This window comes from Eumetopias jubatus, unplaced genomic scaffold (assembly GCF_037043125.1).
Source record: "Eumetopias jubatus isolate StellerSeaLion01/CBP00866 unplaced genomic scaffold, mEumJub1_p1.0 scaffold_8, whole genome shotgun sequence".
NCBI lineage: Eukaryota > Metazoa > Chordata > Mammalia > Carnivora > Otariidae > Eumetopias > Eumetopias jubatus.
Genome location: NW_028274814.1, coordinates 11,074,563 through 11,097,775, shown reverse-complemented (window position 1 = coordinate 11,097,775; position 23,213 = coordinate 11,074,563). Strand labels below are relative to the sequence as shown.

Genomic DNA, 23,213 nt, shown 5'->3' with positions numbered 1-23,213 from the left:
AGGACACTCAGAATAGCAGAAGCACCTCCCCTTACAACCCTTCACTTCAGGTAGACTCAAGAGAGCACAGATGGACCATCAAGTAAAACAAGTGGCCAAATCCAGGGTAACCATGAGAAATGAAAATGTCTCCAGAGTGTGCGCAGTGCAAGGGACAGGGGGGCAGGGTAGACTGAACTGTATCCAGTCTCTTCCACACTGGTTGGCCTGGCTGTGGAAACAGCATCTTCTGGAAGGCAGGTTGCAACCCTGAGTGCATGAATCATGCCTCTGATGTGCAGCAATGAATATTCCTCCCTTCTAAGATTTCCTATAGGTCAACTGTATTGCTTAAAGTTCACAGACTGTCAGCAGTAAATGGAAATTTACAAAGAACTAAAAAATTGATTTCTTAAAAAATTATAATAAAATTAAAAATTATAAAAAAAATTATAAGTGCATTTCTGTTCTGCTTATATCTGATTTAGATGTGATCCTTACTCAAATTATACTCTGAATGTACACTTAAGTAAATATTTAATTATCATCAAAATGAGAATAATACGGAGATACAATTTTCTTTAAAGCAAGTATTGCCAATGAGTTTTAAGCTTTCTTCCAAATAAAAAAACATTGAGCTATTTGTCCTTTCATTATTGAAAGAAATGTGCATTCCTGGTAAACTAAAACACCTAAATTATTACCAGAACTACAGTATAAATAAATATTTTACCTTCTGGCTATTCAATGTAGCAATAACCTTTACAAGCTAATATTTATCATGCACATCACACAGAACAGTCACAAACCTAATTTTGCCTCTGCCAACATTGATATGCTGCTGATAATTTGGGATTACAAATGTTTATGTCAGTTTTGTAATTAAGGGGTTAGAATGACGTTAGCAGATAGTGTTTGTACTCCCCCAAAAGAACAAAAATTTAGAGGACAAAATCAACTTGCCTTTCTGGAATATTTGTATGCTGATAAGCTCATGAGAAGTTTGCTCTTCAAAAATACAAAATAGTCTGGGGAAATTTAATTTAAATGCAATCAGACCCTGTTGAACACATTCATCAATAATTTTCACTTATTGGCTGCCCAATTTGCATGGCAGTATCTTAAGTAAGACACCTTTTAAAAACATTCAGCCCTCTGCTTCACATTATCCTGGTGAAGGAAAAAAGTCAGTGAACTAACACTAGAGCAGATTCTGTAAGATACAAGAATTAAACAGAATTCTGAAAATTCAACACATTTTGACATTTTTTATCTCTATAATATACACACATCCACGTGCATATTTATAATTTTACATAAATGAAGTTTTTTATTTTCCCTTTTTTCCCTGTTTCCTTCTCCCCCCCCACCGTTTCCTTCCTTGTTACCCACCCCCCTCAAGAGAACCCTTATCATAAAGCATGTATTCTTTCATGGTTTTTGCAGATATGCACACATGCACTTATGTACACATACACATACAGAGATTTTTGTCATTGTTTTATATAAATAAGATCATAATATCAATACTTATCCATCTTGCTTTTCTCCTTCAATTCTTTAGCAGGAGTCCCTGCACATCAGCTGGCATAGCTATAACTCATTCTTTTTACTGGCTATATAGTATTTCATGTGTATATCACAATGACTTATGTAAATTTTTCTCTCTTGCTAGATATTCGCTGTTTCAATTATTTGCCACTATGAGAAACGTTGCAGTAAACATCTTTGAAAATGCCTGGTATACCAGGATTTTAGTTTTGTGGCATAAGTTCCCAGGGTAGGGTTACTGAGTTGAAAAATATGTTTGGTTTTGATAGACAGCTTTCCCAAAAGCCCTAACAATGGACATTTCTGTCAACAATTTGTGAGAATATACTTTTTTCTGACATCCTGTTCAGTACTGTTATCCTTCTTAATCTTTGCTAATGTGCCTAAAGTAAAATGATATTTTGTCGTTATTTTAACCCATATTTCCTTGTCTACTAGCCAGCTCAGGTGCCTTCCCATGCTTATTGACTTTTTGGATTTGCTCATCTTGAACTTTGTATTTAAATCTTTTGCCCCTTTTTCTGCTGGTCTGTATTTTTATAGTCATTTGCTAACACTTTTAAGTATTACAAATACCATCCCTTGACTTGTCATCTATATTGTAAATATAGTTTTCCAAATCCATCATGTGTCTTCTGACTTCATTGCCATATGAAGGTCTTTATTTTTAATAGCCAAATATGTCTACTATTTTATGACTTCTGGATTTTGGTTAAGACATTTGTACCCCTAGATTGTTCCTGAAGTCCTCTGTGTTCTCTTTCAAAAGTTTGTTGGTTCTTCTATTTACACTTATCTTGAAAACATCAGGAATTTATTTTCTTATAAACAGTGACAGTGGTGATACAGTTAACAAAATTCACTCACCACTGTGTGTCTGAGCTAAAATGGAATCCATCTAACCTCTTAGCATCTCCAAATACCTACCACCTGCAAAACAACCGTGAAAAGGCTGGAGGACATCAAAACCTAAGTCATGATCTCTACCACTCAAAAACCTATGGCTCCACCATAAAAACAATCACAGGTAAAAATAGTAAGATTTTGTATGTTTGGCTAGGGTTGCATAACCAAGTTCCCCAGACGTAGCTTAAACAACAGAAATTTATTTCCTCATAGTTCTGGAGACTAGAAATCCAAGATCAAGGTGTTGGCAAGGTTGGTTTCTTCTAAGGCTGAGCTCCTTGGCTTGTAAATGGCTGACTTCTCCCTGTGTCATTACGTGGTCTCCCTTCTGTGTGAGTCTGTGTCCTAACCTCCTCTTCTAAGGACACCAGTCATATTGGATTAGGGCACATCCTTGTCACCTCACTTTAAAGACCTTTTCTTCAGTCACATTCTGAGGTACTGGAGGTTAGGTCTTCAACATGTGAATCTTGAGGGGCCACAACTCATTTCAAATGATCTGTACAGCCTGTAAGTACTGTTGGTGTCCTTGAGAGGGGGATCACTGGGCAGTCGGTGGGAGCTTCATGGAAAAGCTGGTACTGGAGACGGGTATGGAGGCATGCTTAAGACTTCAGTGAGGCTGTGAAAAGCTTTTCTATGAGAATATGAGAATAAGCAAAGGGATGGCTATAAACATGGTGTGTCAGGGTTCCGGTGAGGTAAGTAGACTGACCAGAGGAGATAGTTCATTTTGGGGGGAAGTGGGTAATAAAATTGGAACTGCTGAGATTATAAGTAACCTGGATTTAGGTGAAGTTTAGGCTTAATCAAAGAAGCAAAAAGGCATCACAAACTTTTGAAAAGTGAAACTTCATAAATAACTGATATTTAAGGGGAAAAAAACTAGTTTTCATCTGTGAGATGAAGCATGGAGAACAGATGAAGGCTCTGCCATAATTATTAAATGAACAGTTTAGCCCAGAGTGGTAGCAATGGAAGACAGGAAGAAATGGTGGGTTAATATTAAACATTTCAAAGCATGTATCCAAAAATTGACAGAAGTTGATGATTGTCTGTTTATAGGAAATGAGCAAGAGGGATAAGGCAAAGGTGATATCCATATTTTGAGCCTGGGATGGGGGCAGAAATAAAGTTGCCATGCCATGGAGCTTGTGAGATACAGAATCCTACATGGAGAAGAAAAGTGATCACCAGCTCATCTGAGCCTGGGAGTTTGAGATAGAAGTACTCAATAGGGCATAAGAAATTGGGACAGGAGCTCTGGTGGTGTGAGAATGTCAACCCTGAGCTGGGGCATCAGGAAGCTATTCAGTATGGAATACACCGTGGGAAATGCAAGGAACGAAGAGGGGCGTGATTCAGTGCAGGAGGCAAAGGGATTATTTACTCATCCAGCAACATTTTATTAAGCACTGACTATATGTCCATCATGTCCTTAAATGCCAGGTATACAAAGATAAATAAGACAAGGGATCACCCCTCAGAAATCTCACCCTCAGTCATGAAGGTCAGGGGTAGTCAATAATGTTAAATGATGAAGTCAGCCATTGAGGGACAGATAAAGGGCCTTTGTATTTGTCAATAAAGTGGTCACCCTTGACTTTCTAGAAGGCAGTTTCAATAGTCTGGGTAATAGAAATGAGACTGAATGGGGGAACATTTGATGGCACACTGGAGACGAGCAGAACTCTCTTTATTGTCAGAATTGGTTTTGTTTTCCTCTCTCCTGGCCTTTATTCAGATTCTTTGCCAGCTTCCACTTAATTAACTTCCGTTACAATAGTCATACTCTGATATTTTAATTCAGACTTTAACATAAAGAAAAGTTAGAGCGCCTGGGTGGCTCAGTCGGTTAACTGTCTGCCTTTGGCTCAGGTCATGATCCCAGGGTCCTGGGATCGAGCCCCGCATCTGGCTCCCTGCTCAGCGGGAAGCCTGCTTCTCTCTCTCTCTCCTTCTGCTGCTGCCCCTGCTCATGCTCCCTCTCTCTATCTCTCTCTCTCTCTGTCTCTCAAATAAATAAATAAATAAAATCTTTCAAAAATAAATAAATAAAGTCAAGTTAAAACTTAGTCACAGGGCAGTTTCATGCTTCTAAAAACAATAACTCATACTATGTGTTTCTGTTTCTTGCCATTCAGATTCAAATGAATAATATAAGTGGATATAACCAATACATTTTAAAATGATAAGACTTTGCAAGAGCCATAGAAACAGTTTAATAAATAAGACGATCGGCAAGGAGAAAGAAAAAACTAAAAGACCACTCTTTGTGGTGGTGGCAAGAATCCAGCTTTTACCGTCTTTCCTCGTGCTTGTGACAGTCCAGGACAGGATCCAGTAGGGCTCAGACACTTCGATCCCTCCACTCCTCTGCCTATTCCAATGGAGAGGAATGGAGAGAGAGAACAGAAGACGAATCTCCAGAGACTGGTTGAAAAAGTGCTTTCACTCTTCCTGTCTATCACTAATCTCTATTAACAAGGTCTCCTTGACAAAGATCTCGTTTTCTTTGGTCTTATTCAAAAAAGAATGTATGATTGCTCTGGTTTTCTCTGATTGTTCCATGCATTACACCTCTAAAAAGTACTCCCAGCTAGCTGATCTATCTTTGTCATCCAACAGTTTCCCATAGACTTTGAAATGAATGAGCTAGATTATGTGAGAATATGAATGCCGTTGTGATAAGTCTGTTCAGGTAATGGATTGGGCATGAGAGTAGGAAGTTAGACATCTTCGAGTCTCTATCCTGGTTGAAACTGGTTTGCACTACCAGTCATGGTTGTTTACACATAGTAGAAGTATTCCCTGATTGATTCTATTTGACTGGATTTGGTTAGTATGGTTTAGAGAAATTCAGTTTCTCTGTGTATTTCTACATCTTGATGAGGAATCATCCCGTCCCCTTTATTATACAAAATCATGATCTATTACTGCCTTTAAAGTCCAGCGAACAAATATATGCTCAGATATAAGTTGAATGTAAGTTTCATTCTTTTGCATGTAGCTCTCCGGTTTCCCCAACACCATTTGTTGAAGAGACTGCTTTGTTGAAGATTAATTGATCATATAATTGTGGGTTCATTTCTAGGTTTTCTATTCTGTTCCATTGATCTATGTGTCTATTTTTGTGCCCATACCATACTGTTTTGATTACGACAGCTTTGTAATATAATGTAAAGTCCAGAACTGTGATGCCTCCAACTTTGCTTTTCTTTTTCAATGTTGCTTTGGCTGTTCAGGGTCTTTTGTGGTTCTGTACAAACTTTAGGATTGTTTGTTCTAGTTCTGTGAAAAGTGCTCTTGGTAATTTGATAGGGATTTCTTTAGACATGTACATTGCTTTGGGTAGTATAGACATTTTAACAGTATTTGTTCTTCCATCCGTGAACCATCTGTGTCTTTCCATTTCTTTGTGCCATCTTCAATCTCTTTCATCAGTGTTTCATAATTTTCAGAGTACACGTCTTTTACCTCTTTGGTTAGGTTTATTCTTAGGTATCTTATTGTTTTGGGTGCAATTGTACATGGGATTGATTCCTATTAATATCTCTTTCTGCTGCTTCATTACTGGTGTATAGATTTCTGTACATTGATTTTGTATCCTGTGACTTTACTGAATTCCTTTTTCAGTTCTAGTTTTTGGTGGAGTCTTTCAGTTTTCTATATAGAGTATCGTGTCACCTGCAAGTAATGAAGGTTTTACTTCTTCCTTGCCAATTTGGATGCCTTTTATTTCTTTTTGTTGTCTGATTGCTGAGGCTAGGACTTCCAGTACTATGCTGGTAACAGTGGTGAGAGTGGACATCCCTCTCTTGTTCCTGACCTTAGGGGAGAAGCTCTCAGTTTTTCCCCTTTGAGGATGATGTTAGCTGTGGGTTTTTCATAAATGGCCTTAATTATGTTGAGGTATGTCCCTCTAAACGTACTTTGTTGAGAATTTTTATCATGAATACATGTTATACTTTGTCAAATGTTCATTCTGTATCTATTGAAATGATCATATGGCCCTTATCCTTTCTTTTATTAATGTGATGTATCTTGTTGATTGATTTGTGAATATTGAACCACCTTTGCAACCCAGGAATAAATCCCTGGGTTGATCTTGGTGAATGATTTTTTAAATGTATTGTTGGATTCGGTTTGCTAGTATTTTGTTGAATATTTTTGCATCTATGTTCATCAGAGATACTGGCCTGTAGTTCTTTGCACTTGTGATGTCTTTATCTGGTTTTGCTATCAGGGTAATGCTGGCCTCATAGAATGAATGTGGAAGTTTTCCTTCCTTTTCTGTGTTTTGGAATAGTTTGAGAAGAATAGGTATTAACTCTTCTTTAAATGTTTGGCATAATACCCCTTTTTAAGGATTTTCTGGTAGCTTTGACTCCTCTCCCCATCATCCTCTGAACTTCTGTGTGCTATTCCACATTAATAAACTACACATTTCTTTTCTTCCCCTGCTTTCCTTTCCCTTATCTCTCAAAGCCCCAGACCACCAAACAATCAGAAGGAACATGTGATGAGGAATATAAGGGTTGGTTGGGGGGCCAAAGGTCTTTCCTCTTTCTCCCAGCTTGAGCCCCAGTTGTATGTATATAATTTCTTATTTACCCCCAAAAGGAAGACATTGCTTGATAATCGTCTTTGTAATTGAATACTTGTTTATGATCACCTTTCTTGTAGGTGTCTCTAAAGAAGAAGAGCCAAAAATACTGAGACCCCCAAGACGGCCCCGGAAACCCAAAACATTAAATAACCCTGAGGACTCCACATACTATTATCTGCTACATGTAAGTGGCTCACTCTTACTCTCAGATGGGAGCCATAGCATCCACTAACACCCCTCTTCCTCCTGGTGCAAGCCTCCCCCACAGTCCTGTAAACCCCCTATCCTCCAGCAGTCTTCTCTGCTGGTACGTTAATAGAGCTAAGATGCAAATACCAACCCAGAAAGAGAAATACATCGTAACAGGAGAGGGACCTCAGGTCAAAGGGCGAGTTTAAGGAAAAGAAGGAAGGGAAAGAAGAAGAAGGAGACAATTACCTGAGCACCTTTTAAATTCCAGGCCTAGAGGGAGGGGTGTTCACGCACACTATGACGTCTAATCCTATGAATAGCCCTTAAGGTGGTGTCTTCTCACTAGTCAGGACTCAGACCCAATAAGCACTCCAGAGCTGCCGGGCTCATTAGCTACACTCAGGTCTTCTGACTGCGCAATTCCTGCTTACTCCCTGTGTGCAAGCCTGCCCTTCCTCTCCGTAAATGCCACCATCATCCACTGGTGACCCGGACCAAGAACCTGGGTGTCATCCTGGATCTTGCCCTCTCTCTCGTTCCTGACATCCAGTCTGTTCCCTAAAGCGTGGCTTCTCCCGGCCAAGGCTCCTTCCCATTCATGCCCTGCCTCTTACCCACAGGCAGCACTCTACTTCAGACCATCATCATTCCTCACCTAGGATATTCCAAGCTTCCCATCATGGTGTCTCCAGCCCCTACCAGAGTGTTTCTCTAGACCATCTTGTGAGTGAGTTCCTCCCTTGAGGATCCCTCTGAGAGCTCAGCAGTTCCTTCAGCAGGAAGTCCAGACGCTGCGGAGGCCCTCCCCATTGGCCCTGGGTCTGCTCTTCAGCCCCCTCTCCAGCTACCATGTCCACGAGACACCGCTAACTGCCTGAAACCCTGCCAACCAGGGTCTCTCTCTCGCATTCCTTAGTCCTTTGCACCTGCTGGTCCTTCCCTCTATAATGCTTATTCCCTCTTCCACTCCACGGCCAAAGGGAGAGAGCAAGGATTCTCTGCCCCCAGAGAATGCTTCCCATCTGTTGGAATTTTCCCCCACTTCTCGGCAGAAAATGGAGTTCCCACTTGCTTTCCAAGCCAGTCTCTTATTCCTCCCCTCTCTCTGGGGGTTTCTCTTCAGTGTCTTTGGAAGGCTGCTCTCCACCTTGGTGCTGCCTCACGTTCAATCTTGGACTCTCTTCTCCTCTCATTACCTTAGTTACTACTGATTCCCGAATCTTTACCTCTAGCTAGATCTCTCTCAAGCTCCACATTCAGATCCCAAACTGGCTAGTGTTTGTTTTACATACTGCACGTGGATGTGCATAGACATCCACCTCACACACACAAACACACACACACACACACAGCTTTGTTGAGATACGTCACACACCATACAATTCACCCACCCAAAATATACAATTAAATGGTTTTCACTGTATTCAGAGTTGTGCAACCATCACCATAATCAATTTTAGAACATTTCCATCACCCCAAAAAGAAACTCCAGACCCATTAGCAGTCATCCCCCATCCCCTCCCTCCAGCCCTAGGCAACCACTCATCTATTTTCTATTTGCCTGTTCTGAACATTTCATATAAATAGAAATGCGTGACATGCGGTCCTTGTGAATGAATGACCAGCTCTTTTTACAACCAGTAATCGGAATATTATCCTGACTCCTCCCCCTTTCTCATCTTCCATATCCAAAAACCTACCTCTTAAACATCTCCTGAATTTCTCTTTCCACACCATGTGCTCACAGCTTCCTCCAGGCCAGCATTCCCAGCTGATATTTCTGCATCTATCCCCCCCTTACTGTTCTCTTGTTTTGCTCCCTTCTTGTTCATGCATCTTTCACACTGTAGTTGGAGTTGTGTTTCTAAAATTAACACCTGGTCGCGCTACCCCTCTGATGGAAAACCTTGTAATGACTTCCTAGTGTCCTGTGATAGAAGGGCTGGTTAACATCAGGGCCTTGCTTACCTTTCCAACCTCAGCTCCTGACATTCATTCACCCCTTCTTCTCTCCTCTCCAGCCATTTCCTCTCATTAGCCTGTACCTGGTCTTCACATTGTCCGTAGGCATTTGTCCCTATATGCTCTGTCCTCCGCCTAGAAACCACTTCCTTTTTCTATTCTCACCTTGTGGGGACAAAATACCCCCATCCTCGATGTCTTTTTCTTCAGGAAGCCTTCCTGATACTCCCAAATCCCAAGGGAGCTCTTCCTGTGTCCTCCTTAAGTGGTCTATGCTTCCATGTCACCACGCTGTGTCCCACCACAGAGTGACCAGCGTGGTTTCCACAAGGTCAAGGAGTTGCCTGTTGCATTTAGCTTGACACATAGTCAGCATGCAATAAACATTTGTGCTACAAACGAGCACAGTGCAATGTGAGCGAAATACAATTAGAAGTAAATCAAGGAAGCGAAAATTCCAGATAGCTCCATTTGACTATTACTTTAAAAAATCTTGATAACAGACTTTTTTCTGCCCACCCCAAAAGGAAGCACATAGCTTGACATTTTTTTATGTGGTTAAATAGAAAGAAGAGCAGAGAACAAGATTAGAAATTACCAGACATCCCCTACTAACTCTGAATATAAGTGGTAAAGGATGCTCAGTGACCTTTATTAACTGCAGCTGAATGACCATTGACCATGAGGGCCTCAACAACAGATGACACTCTTGATGTGAGAATTTATAAGAGCTTGAAATAAAGTGCGTGTCTGTTACTGACCACCGCCCGCTTAGCAGGAATCGTGCAGCAGATCCTGAGCCTCACAAATGAGTCCCTGCCCTCAAGAAGTTGACTTTGCCTTCGTATTATTCTTTTTTAAATGAACGTAAATGGTTTAATACCTCTTAAACTATTAGTGACTGGAATCCTTTATTTTTTCTTTTAATAACCCTAAGTCTTGAAATCTGTGGCTTCTGTGAAAAATAAAGCATGGAAACCGAGGATATCAGTATAAACATCCCATGCATTCAGATTTATCTGGCCCTTACCCAAATTTGGGGCATGATGCATAGTGGAATCTGTAGCTCTGAGGAGACCCACGTTCTTTAACCAGGAAAACACTTTCTGGAATTTCAGCTCAGCTGTAAGTTGCTCAGAAGTGTGCACCAGTGGGCGGGGTGGGCTACGGCCGGGCAAGGGGGACACGGAGGGGGTGGTAGCCACTCCCACGGCTGCCTTGGCCGCCTGCCAGGACAGGTGCATCTGATGTGACCAGGGGGCCGAGGAATTGTACCGAGACCATAACTGTGGAGTGCTGAAGATAACCATCTGCAAATCCTGCCTTAAAGCCTGTAGACAGACATATCAGGTATGATCCTGTTATCATCTTGATTAATGCGATTTTATGCAAAGCCAAGACCTTACAGGCATCTTCTTTTCAGTACTAAAATAAACATGTAGGGACAACTCTGCACATTTTGTTTGCTTTGTGAAGCATTCCTAAGGTGGTGGCAGCTTCAAGATTCAAACCAGAACACTGACCCTGACGACTTAATCAGATATACCAAGGAGTGGGATGTCTCCAGCATGTTTGTAATTGCTTCTCTAGAACAAATTGCCTTTTTTTATTGGCATTTTTTACTTTCCTGTGGGTAGAACGACTGATGACAGCAGGAAAAAAACTCATATTTTGCTGTTGAAAGCATTATTACGATCTAGCTATGGAAAACTCTTGCTGCTTCCAGCTGTCGTTTGGGAACATGATGACACACTCCTGTGCCTCAGACTCATTACAGTATTTGTCCTTACATCACATTTTCAGGCAGTCAGAGTGACCCTGAAGATCAACGGAAAGCTCTCCTTTTGGCCATCTTGAGTGGCTTTCTGATAGAGAGCACCATAGTCTACTTCTTCCAGAGGATGGAATGGGAGATAGGAAGTGTTGTACCATCTATAAATCTCAAGACTTTTGAAGAGTTGTATTCTTTATTATCTGTGGCATGACCAACGGCATCCAAAAAAGAGAAGACTAAAACACAAACCAAGCACTTCACTTCTGTTGAGCAAAGTGAAGCAAGGATTTGGATACAGTTCCTGAAAAAGAAAGCAATGGTTATGGTATTGGAAACCCCCCAAAACTGCCACGTCTCACCCCCCTCCACATTAAGAAACAACCAGACCACATAGCAATACCCACAGACACAGGGAATGTTGCTATAGGGAATGAGGTATGCAACAAGTGAGGATTTTTATACATTATAGACAACTTCCGGTAAAACATTTGAATTGAAAGAGGAGCATGAACTCATGATTCATACATAATAAAAGATCTGTGTATCAAAAAAAACCACTTTCTGGTTTTCATGAAACTCTTTCTAAAATATACTACACACTGTAAACCTTTTCTTGATGACCCAAGGCCACTGAGGAAAAATGGTTGTACTTATTTAGATTTACGAGGTAGCGCCCCATCTCTCTGTATTCGCCTGGCCCTGCTTCATTTTCTTCAGAGATGAGGAAATATACGTGTTCTCTCCTCCTTCCTGCCTCTTCCCTCCGGACTAGAGCTGAGTGAAGGCAGGGACTCGCTAGCTGTTAGAGCCGCTCGCTCTGCTGTCGTGCGGTACTCCTCCCTGGCCACCCCTGCCCCCCCGGGTGCGTCCCCTGTTCCTGTAGTTCTTGTTTCTGCTTGGATGTCCCTTCTTTCCATGGTCATTCTGAGCACCTGAAACCAATACCAGCTCTCTTCTATGATGTGATGCTCTTAATCTCTTACATCTAGGAAACGTTGCTATTTTGCTAAAGATTTATTTAGTTTAGAGAGAGAAAGGGAGTGAGCATGAGCAGGGGGAGGGGCAGAGGGAGAGAGAGAGAGGGAAGCAGACTCCCCACGAGTGAGGAGCCCCACATGGGGCTCGCTCTCTGGACCCTGAGATCATGACCTGAGCCAAAATCAAGAGTCGATGCTTAACCGAACGAGCCGCTCGGGTGCTTCTGAAATGCTGCTATTTTTGTGTCCAAAATCAGAGCGAGCTGAGCCTAAGAAGTGTGCCTCAGGAGCCTAAGGAGGACCTAAGCTGAGCACACACGGCCCGTTGCTTCGGTATGTGGTGCCCATATCTGGTACTCAGCTGTGCAGTCCACAGTTTCCTCCAAAACTGAGTAACTAAACACAATCACTTCAAAGGACCTTCCAGTTTTATTATTTTCTGCAGTACCTTCCCTAAACTAGTAGGTAAGTAAGAGGAGTAGGTAGTTTGGCCACTTGGGATTTGGTTTTTTTCTTCTATGTTTTGGCTCCTCCTTCATCCTTGTGAAGCCGTCTAAGCAAATAAAGTGTTCATGCATTTCCATAAGGAATGTAAGATTTTGTCCGCCATAATGTCACAGATACGAATTTTAAAGTTCTGGGGAGAGGTTGCAGTGTAGCTGACTAACGAAGAGATTCTTCAGAGTCTTCTGAGCAAAGGCCTCCCTCTTCCAAAGGCCTCCTCAAGAAATACCCGCCCCAGAACATCTCCTTACACCATCTTTATCTCCTTCTCGCTCTCTCTTCTTTAACTCAAGAAACTGCCACTGGACATTTGCTTCTTTCTTTTCATTTCAAATTTCAAGTTGGTGATTTGTCGTTTCAGAACTATCGCTGAAAACATTGTTTGTTTTAAATAAATGTCACTAATATTAAGTCCCAGGTGATAAGATTAGTATTAAATCCTCTTCCTTGAGGGAGAGTGTGCTTCCGTCTTCATGATGAAGAATGCAGTTTCGTGTGTCCCTTTTGGCCCCAGCTGCCAGGACACTGAGGGACAGACATAAGGCTCCATTCTAACACTTTTGCCCTCTTTGTTCTTTATTTACAACTTCCACTTTATTACCTTGCTTGTGTAATTGCTGCCGTGATAAACCACTGTAAACAATTTTTGGAAAGATATATTATTGAGTGATCGTTCACTAGAACATTCTAGCACAGGCAAGAGTGAAATAAGCATAAGCCGGACAGTATTCACTCTTCTAAGAATTCCTGTAACTGAGAACCAAATTATATACACCGCCTCCCAGAGGGAAATGCTGACCCGAAGAAAAAGGCAGAAGGTTATTTGATTCGTGGTGGGAGAATTTCAGGGCAGAAGGTTATTTGACTCGTGGTGGTGTGAAGGGGATTTCCGTCACTCAACAGAACACCATCATTTAAACATAACTTTGGAGTATAGAAAATGGTTACCAAGAACAAGAGATTTTTTTTTTCAGATAATGGATCAAGGAGGCAGGACCTCTGTTATATTAAAACAACAACCACAACAAACACCACCTGGGGTGCAGGGATCATTCACTAGGCTGTTAGGGGCCATTGTACCTATGGTGGCAATATGATTATTTGTGAGCATCTCCTGGCCCCGGGGCATTGGATCAAGAACATAATAGGAAATAGGAAGGAGGACAGGAATGTATTTGGTGTCCTGGCCCTTACATGGTTACTTCTTGAATGACGATCCATTCCCAGACTTGATACCTTTAACATTCCCTTCTACCTCCTCCACCCACTAAAATACCAACCAAGAAGAAGAGATGAAACTGTGAACCATTTGACTCATCTGACATTTTAGTGTATTACAAATGATAAATCATGAGAAAAAATGCTTTAGCATGCCTAAAAATACTGGGGGCAACCTTCAATATTTACAAACCATTGTTAGTTGCCATTTTTATTGTCTTGGATTTTTATGGAGCAGCTTGGTATCTGCATTAGAGTTCCCATGATTACAGTATCCTTAGCTTGTTCAAGGTGAGTGTGCTATTTGTTCTCTCAGCCTAAAAGACAGATCAGCTCTTGCAGCATGTAAATAGGGGAGTCCAAATACCTTGCACCAGCACACATGGTGAAACACATAACTAGTATTACAATACAAAAGGTGATACTGCTTTGTATGTAAGGTAAAATGAAGTACCATTTCCTTAGTGTTCAGACTGAAGTATTGATTAAAATCTATCTAATTAAATCCAGACTTAAATATTCTGCTTTGGGGGCCCCTGGGTGGCTCAGTCGTTAAGCGTGTGCCTTTGGCTCAGGTCATGATCCTAGGGTTCTGGGATCGAGCCCCGCATTGGGCTCCCTGCTCAGCGGGAATCCTGCTTCTCCCTCTCCCGCTCCCCCTGCTTGTGTTCCCTCTCTCGCTGTGTCTCTCTGTCAAATAAACAAAATCTTAAAAAAAAAAAAAATCTGATTTGTGCCTTGATACATCAAGTTCTCAACTGGAGGAAGATTTTGCAAATGAACACATATATCATCGATGCTGTTACTTTTATGCCATAAATGGGCTCCGATAGGTTAGTGAAGTCACACTTCTATTCTTTTGTGGACTGTTAACACCTGCCTTCGCTGTCCACCCATCTGCTTTGCTAGCAGACAATGATGCTAGACAAGCAAGACCTCAAAGCAGCCTAATCAACCTGCCTAACTCACAGCTGCATGTGTGATAGAGAGACAGGTTTTCCAGGAATTCTGACATGTTTTCCCATTTGTAGGTAGATCTTGTGTATACTGCTCACATTATGGTTAACTCTTTTTTTTTTTTTGGCATGGAATGCAGAGATTAATTATAGTCCAGGCCTGGTAAAAAATAATCACAGATTCATAATTAGCAAATTTTGAGTGAATTATATATCATTAGATTTTTAAAACATTCTACCCACTTGCTTATTTCTAAGTTGGCTTTATAGGAACAAATGTATTTATATATTAAGATTATAGTAAATATACCAATGATTTTCTATTAATCAAGTACATTATTTTAATCATAATATTATATTGATTTTTAAATTTTTTCTGTTCCCTTTAGAAGTCAATCCAAGAAGAAAAACGAAGACCAAGAAAAGATAGGTAAATTATTATTTCTAGATTTCAGTGTCATCTGAATATAATTATATAAATAATAATTGTATAAATATATATATTTATATAAGTAAATATATATAAATAAATTATATAAATATAATTCCAGATGTTCAAATTATGATTGAAAACCACCTTTTTAAAAAAAATCATCTATTTTATGTGGATAGATTTGGAAAGTAGCATCCTCTCAATACATTTATTTATATTATAAATATATGCTTTATATGTAATTTAGAAGGTCATCTTGCCTATTAGAAATATATTGAGCTAGCATAGTAAGGCATACATTAAGAACTCAAATAGTTTATGAATGCATTGTATTGTCCCAGTACAGAATTTGCTTTTCTTTGTCCATTGATATGCTTTTGATCGGACAATTTGAACACGCTTGTGTCCATGAACTTTCTTTCCCCAAACTCCTTTGTTTTTTGTTCTTCAACCCGTGCTAAATCTCACTCCTTATAATGTTTATGGGTTTGTCGGGAAATAAGGTTTGTGTAGCCTGTAGGTGTGGCAACTGAGGCTCACACTATTCCCCTTTTCCTGGAACATTTCAGCCCACCAATACTTTCCTATGTTAACGTTATACCACTATTGCAATTAACTGACTTCCAGAGAGTGCTAAAAACAATCAAGGGTTCTTCTATTAAGCACCAGTGGACACTGAGCTCTTGACTTACATATCAGTGGCATTCTGAAAGTTCATTTGTAAATTGGGTTCTGTAACTCAAAAAGCACTTTTCCCCAGAAACACTGTAACACTTGGTCGTCTTCCAGGCCTCTATCTGTTTACCTCATATGAAGTCCCCTCACAGTACAGGTACTGAGCACCGCAGGAACCAGAGCGAGTGTGAGTAAATCCAAGAATTAAGATGGTCACAGACACACCCCTGTGTGTATATTATGTGCAGGAATTAAAACTTAGCACAGAAATTAGCCCACTAAAGGCCAACCATAAGGAGAGGACAGAAGGTAACCTATGAGGGAAGTAAGGTAAGATCATGAAACTTTGTGTGCATCAGTGTACTTAACGGATGGCTGAGAAAATCGGAAAATGCTATGTGTTGGCACATAAAGGTCAGTTTTTCTCATATGGCCCAAGGGTCAGTTGTGAACCCTGTCCTAGACTGGCCAGACGGGAACTTTGTAATCACTAGCTCTACTAGTTTTGTGCCCCGATGTATGAGATGAAGTCAGGAAAAACTGCTCCAGCAGCTAATGTTCTCATAAAGGTGAGAGATGAGTGTTTTGTTTTTCTTTTTAACTTATGGCGCATACTGTTTCATGCATTCCAAGACTCCTCTTGTTTCTATTGACATGTAGGTGTTACCTTTAAATTATACAAGGTAAAGGAGGAAAACCAGTATCCTATGTTTTAGTAAAGTAGATTGAAACTATGATGTGTTTATGTGTTTATTTACAGTCGGGGAAAATTATTAGACCTGGAAGATTTCTACTATAAGGAATTTTTGCCCAGTCTTTCTGTATCAAAGGAACATAACTCTAGTTTAAGAGAAGGAAGACAACAGGGAGAACACCAGCATCAATGTTTTAATGCTAACGAAAGGTAATAAGCTACCTCCTAAAGAACAGCATTTTCCACATTTTACTCCCAGTTCTATTTCTAAAGCACTGTCATTGTGTTTGGACTATAACAAAATATTCTCACTGACTATTGCCTCTTAAGATGATGTGTTGTTTAAAAGTAAACTCAGGGATTATGGTAGGGTATTCAGACAACCCAGTTTCATACCTGTTTTCTTGGTGTCATTGTTAATAGCACCCTCTTTTAAAAGTAACTCACTTTGGGGGCGCCTGGATGGCTCTTGATTTCGGCTCAGGTGATGATCTCATGGGTTGTGATATCAAGCCCCCCACACACACCCACCACCCCCTCCCCCGTGGCGGGTTCGGGGCTCAGCTGGAAATCTGCTTCAAGATTCTCTCCCTCTGCACCTCCCCCAACTTGCAGGCATGTGCGCGCGTGCTCTCTCTCAAATAAATAAATAAATCTTTAAAAAAAATTTTTTTTTAATTTAAGAAATACCTCACTTTGGATGATAAATTATATGGTCATACTGATTACAAGCAATAAACTGTATCCAAAATCTGTGTTTAAGTTCTAACCAATGTAATCTTAAACACTTATTGGCTTCTCAGTTATGCTGTGTGATTTCTCAGAACCCATGACATCAGACCAAAATAATATCTGGAAGAAAGATTCATATGGAAATATGTGGGGTTTGGGGGGATTTTTTAAAGATTTTATTTATTTATTTATTTGAGAGAGAGAACGAGTGGTGGGGAGGGGCAGAGGGAGAGAGAAAGAGTGAAGCAGACTCCTTGCTGAGCAGGAAGCCTGATGTGGGGCTCAATCTCAGGACCCAGCGATCATGACCTGAGTTGAAGGCAGACACTCAACTGACTGAGCCACCCAGGCGCCCCAAGATACGTGTTTTAGATTCGATTTCTCAGTTCGCCACTAACTTTGTTTAACACTAAGTATCTTAAACCATTTGTAGCTTACTTACTACTTTGGGAATTTTTCCCCCCAAAAAAACTCTTTGTGAATTTGAGGGCACATTCTTTGAATTTGAATTCTTTGAAATCAAAGGCACAAAATAAAATGGAAACCTGATATACAAGAAATGGGAGTAACGACAGGCAACAGAAAGCTATTCTTCCAAAATCCTAAGTGAACATCTGTCAGCCTCGGGCACTCACAGCCCTCACTGTCTCTTACACAGTATGACCTGGTGGTTAAGAGAAGAGGCTTTAGAGTCAGTCAGTTTTAGATTTGGATCCTGATTCTGCCACTTGGTAGTTGAGGGACCTTGCTCATGTTACCAGACCTCTCTAAGCCTGTTTCCACATCTGGAAATGTTTCACTAAGAACTACCTCGCTACGTTGTCAAAGAGATTAAGTGAAATGATGTATGTGAAGCACTTAACAGCAGATGTGGCATAGGGGAGAGGTTCCATAGACGGTGGCTCTTTTCATCTAGAATCTACTTGATTTCCACCCCTTGTCTCCAAAAGAAGATACGTTTCTTCCATCTTGAGATCAAGAACTGTAACATATTGGTGGAGCTTAGATGTTCTAGTCTAGTCACAGGGTTCTACACAGGAAAATAGCAAGTGCCAGAAAGATTAAGTGACTTACACCAAGTCACACATTGAGTTAGTGAACTAAAAGTCCAAGGTTTTTCACTTCCTGCTCAAATTGCTTTCCATGACTTACCTGCTTCCCATTTTAACAACCCAATCTGCATCCTCTCTAGTATATTCTTTCTCCCCTTCCCCCAACCACAGACACACATGTGCTGTAAAAGCATTATATCCCTGAAATACTGCCTGGGGTTCCAGTGGTATCTGTGGACGTGCACTTAGTATTCACTAGAATGAGAATGCTAGAAGCTAGCTTTGGCTGAGTGCTTCCTTTGGGCTGGACGCTATGCTGTTCACCCATTTAATCCTTATAGCAACCTTGTGAGGCAGTTCCTCTTACTGCCCCATTTTATAGATGAGGAAGCTAAGTCAACAACATTTAATAACTGCAAAGTCACCTAGATAAGAAGTGAGGGAGTCAGAATTCGAACACAGACCTTTTTGAGTTTAGAGTCAATGACTTGAACCACTACTCTTTATTGCCTCCCCATGCAAAGACCTGTGCTGGGTGCTTGAGGAAGGAGAGGCCACAACGGCGCACACAGAGTCATCCTTATCGCCAAAGAGCTTGACTCTAGAGAGAAAGTAAATGATCGAACAAAGCTAAAGAAGGTAACTCCAAGAGGGGATTTTTCTAAGCCAAGGAAGGCTAAAGAGTCAAAACTACAAATGCCCTAGTTAAACCTTGATGGCATCCTGGATTTAAATAGAAAACAGGTGATGTAATGAGCGCTGGGTGTTGTGTGCAACTGATGAATCACTGAATTCTACCTCTAAAATTAATTAGTTAATTAATTAATAAAATAGAAAACAAAAGAAACAGAAAAACAGCTCTAAAAGACATTTAGGGACAATTAGAGAAACTTGGCATCAAACTGTATGTTGGAAGATATTATTGCAAAAAGAATATATATATAATTATTATATACATTAAATTATTATATGACAAATGTATATCTTATTATATATAAGTGAATTGTTTTATATATTTATAAGTAAACATATTATTCTGATAACATTTTACATACTATATGTACACCCCTGTGTGTATATCATGTGCAGGAATTAAAACTTAGCACAGAAATTAGCACATACACACCAGTACGAATGTCACCCAGGAAGGTGTGAGTAGGTCTGGGAATCAGGGACCACAGCAGTGATGAAGTTGAGTGTTTCATGGATTTTAAATGAGTAAAAGTAGTAGCAGGTAGTGATTAGAGAATGTCATTAGAAGATAACAAAACTGCGGTGCCTGGGTGGCTCAGTTGGTTAAGCGACTGCCTTCAGCTCAGGGATCGAGCCCCACATCGGGCTCCCTGCTCCGCGGGGAGTCTGCTTCTCCCTCTCCCACTCCCCCTGTGTGTGTTCCCTCTCTCGCTGTGTCTCTCTCTGTCAAATAAATAAAATCTTTAAAAAAAAAAAGATAACAAAACTGATGTCTCCCTCATCTCCTCCTAAGGTGAGTCTTAGTTGGCTCTCTGTTGAGCAATACTGAGAAAGGTGGGGTTTTTAAGGCATGGCCAGATTTTAATTATGACAAGGAGATATAGGCAGGATGGTAAGGAAAAAAAATAAAATGGAACAAGAGTGCCTTGGCTAGGGGATAGGAAAATCATGAAGGAAGTATCAGCAGAAAAGAGACAAAGGGATACAATGGGGAAAGTATGAGATCTGAGTGATGTGGACATGGATTTGAATCCTCACTCCACACCTCACTTGCTCTATCAAGTAGAACCAGTCTGTTTCCTCATCTGCAGATCGAGGCTAAGGAGAACCTCAGGTCTTGCCATGCTGTCCTTGGAATTCAAGATAATGTGTGTGGTGTAACTGGCAGAGGGTTGATACTCAATATTCTCATAATAACAGAAATCAGCTGAATAGGTAATGAGAATTCAAGTCAGTTAATCCGAAGAGAATGATCACCTGCCCCATAGATGCCCATGATGATGCTACCCAAAGACCTTCCCTGTCAAGTATCCACTGAGCTCAAAATGCCCTAAAGATCTTCCCAATGTGTCTTTTTTTAAATTCCCTATTCAGAATGGACCAGAATAAGGGCATATTCATCTGTAAGCAAAAGTCAAGCCCTCTCCTTTCATTATTTTCACTGCTTTGCGTATACTTTCAATGACCCTGCCCTTTTCTCCCTCAGTTATAATCAATTGGCAAACCCCAGTGCTGGGTAAACCCAACTTTCTGCCCAATCCTCATACCTGCACCTACAAGCTGTACATGGCTATAGAAAAACACAACCAAATTTCACTCAAGCTATATGAGCACAGACCTGAGCCCTTGCAGTTATTTTGTCATACTTTATTTCCCCAAAATTCCACTGTCCCACTGTCCAAGTCCACTCTGTCAAGACCCCTTCCTCTCTCTCAAACCTTCAAAATCCCCCCCCTTTCACCTTCTTTCCTGTTTTAATGAGAAAATATAGAGAACAGACACATACTCCCGCCGCCAAATCTACCACTTACCCATAGACTTCCCTCAGCTTACTACGGATGACTGTCCTACCTAAGGCCAGACCTTCCTGTTGTGCACTGAATCCAGGTCCTTCCCTCTGCTCAAGAACATTGTCCTGCAGTTATCCCCCTCTCTTTTCTGCATCTTGAATGTTTGTCCTCTTTACTGCATCATTTCTGACAATCTGTGAACATGATGCAATTGGACCCATCGTAAAAAACACCCTTGACTCAATCTCCCTTCCAAACCCCGTGTTCCTGCTCTTCGTGATAGCGAGAGAATTACATGAGAGCGATCCTTCTTTCTCAGTGTTCTTGCTTCCCATTCTCTCATGGGCCACTGTCCTCAGCATTCCCTCCCCACCACGCCACTGAAACTGCCCCTACCAAGGTCACAAATGACCTCGGTTCTGCCATATCCCATGATCTATTCTCCACCCTTTTCTTCATTGGCCTAACATTTTCTTCATTGGCCTCCAGGCAGTACTTCCCTTGATTTGCCTCCTACCTCACTGGCTGCTCCTTCTCACTCTCCTTTGCTGATACCTCCTCATTTCATGGATCTCTTAACATTGTAGTGTCCCAGTCCTTTGCTTTATCAACACATACTCTCTTGACCTTAAATATCATTTGTCTACTTAAAATTCCAAAACTGAAATCTCTAGCCTAGATTAGGATTTATACATCCAGCTGCCTATTCATTATCTTCTCTTGACTATCTAATAAATATCTCAAACTTTACAAAACCAAAACCAAAATATTTATCCCCCTCTCCCCAAAAAATATACTCTTCCTATAACCTTCCCCATCTCATTAAATGGTAACTCCACCCTTCCAGTTGTTTAAGCCAAAAACCTTGGAGACCTTCTTGATTCCTTTCATTTACAACCCACACCCAACGTGTCAGCAAACTCTTTCAGTTCTGCCTTCAAGTATGATGAAAACCTGATCAGTTCTTTCCTCTTCTACAAACCTCACCAAGCCACTCTCAGTCTGGCTGGGACTATTGCAATCTCTCATAACAGACCTCCTTACTTTACTTACTCAAGCAGCCAGATCCTTTTATGAGCAATTCCTCCTCTCATATCCCTCCAACGTCTGTCTAGCTCTAAGTAAAATTCACATCCTTGCCATGGTCCCAAAGCACTCAATTTTCTGCCACATTATCCCTTCATTCCTCCTGCTCTCAATCATTGCTATCCACCGCCCCCCCCCCCCTTGCTTACTTCATTCAAGCCATGGTGGCCTCCTTGCTGTTGCTTGAACACAATACACATACTGTAGTCTCGGGGCCTTAATGCTGGTTGACCCATCATCCTGGAATGACCTCTCTTCCCTAAGAGATCTGCCTGCTTTCCCCTCCTCATCCCTTCAGGTCTCTTTTCAAATGTCACCTTATCAGAGAGGCCTTTCCTCGTCACCCTCAATGAAATTGCTTGTACAGGAAGACACACACACACACACACACACACACACACACACACACACCCATCAGTCTTATCTCATTAGCCAGCCTTTTACTTGTCTGCATAGCACCTCTCACCACCTGGCATATTAAGGTTGTCTATGGTCCTCTCCCATACTAGGTTAAACTCCATGAGAGTGGGGACTTTTGTTCACCTTTAGCCTTCACTGATGGCTAATACTTAGTAGGTACCACATAAGTAAATGAATGCATCTATGTAGCTGCATAAGGGAGCATCTTTCTTCCCCAGGCAAGTTGCAGAATCTAAAGGTAAAGTTGGTAGACTTTCCCAGCGGTAGGTTCGGGAAAGGTGGCCCAACAGCCTCCTTGAAATAGCTCAAAGGGCCCAGAGCTAACAGTGGTTGATCAGATTTGGGAGGAGGGCTTCGGAGAAACATTTGAGCAGTTTTAAAATGCAAAACGATGGTTGTCTATTTAGGCACTTTGAATTTTCCTGCTTGACCAAAATGTGTTTAAAAAAAAAATTACGGTGTTAAAACCTGCTGAGAAAATTATGCAGCTGCGTTTGGCCACTATCCTGATGTTTTGAATGTGTGGTTCTTAACTGCCTGCAGTTGGTCGGAGGTGGGAGGAGCGGAATCGCCTAACTGGGTGGGCGGGGCGGAGCGGGCGCCGCTCACTCTCGGGCCCTGGGTCTCGCTGCAGGTGCTGGGCGGAGGAGAACCAGGAGCAGGAGGAAGGCGACTCCGCAGCCAACCCCTACGACTACAGGAGGCTCCTGCGCAAAACCTCCCAGCGGCAGCGCCTCGTGCAGCAGGTGTAGTCCGGCTGTTCGGAGGGGCCATCCCATGGGAATGTGCGCGAGACTGCGGGGCTTTGCAGGGGCCAAGCGGGAGACCCTCGGAAGCTGGCACCACAGGGAGCTGAAGCCGCGGCCCTGACCTTGGCAGGGGCTGCCTGCAGCGCTCGCCCGAGTGCCTGGGCCAGCCTCTCGGAAGGCGGAGAAGTGAGATATCTTCCGACGCCGCGTCTCCGCGCTCCAGCACCCTCCACTCCCACCAGCCCGCCAGTCGGGGCATCC

At 41.5% G+C, this 23,213-nt stretch overlaps 1 protein-coding gene and 1 pseudogene across 1 annotated transcript in view; both read left to right on the top strand.

The window, feature by feature from the left end:
• MYO3A (myosin IIIA) overlaps window positions 1-22,955 on the top strand; it is a 213,349-nt gene extending 190,394 nt beyond the window's left edge. The window contains exons 30-33 of the mRNA XM_028114133.1: window positions 7,123-7,229; window positions 15,018-15,058; window positions 16,497-16,640; window positions 22,838-22,955. Coding sequence (XP_027969934.1) covers window positions 7,123-7,229; window positions 15,018-15,058; window positions 16,497-16,640; window positions 22,838-22,955 — 410 coding nt within the window. The remainder of the gene's footprint in view (window positions 1-7,122; window positions 7,230-15,017; window positions 15,059-16,496; window positions 16,641-22,837) is intronic.
• On the top strand, window positions 9,881-11,153 carry LOC148163662 (protein ARV1 pseudogene; annotated as a pseudogene).
• Window positions 22,956-23,213: the final 258 nt, after the last annotated feature.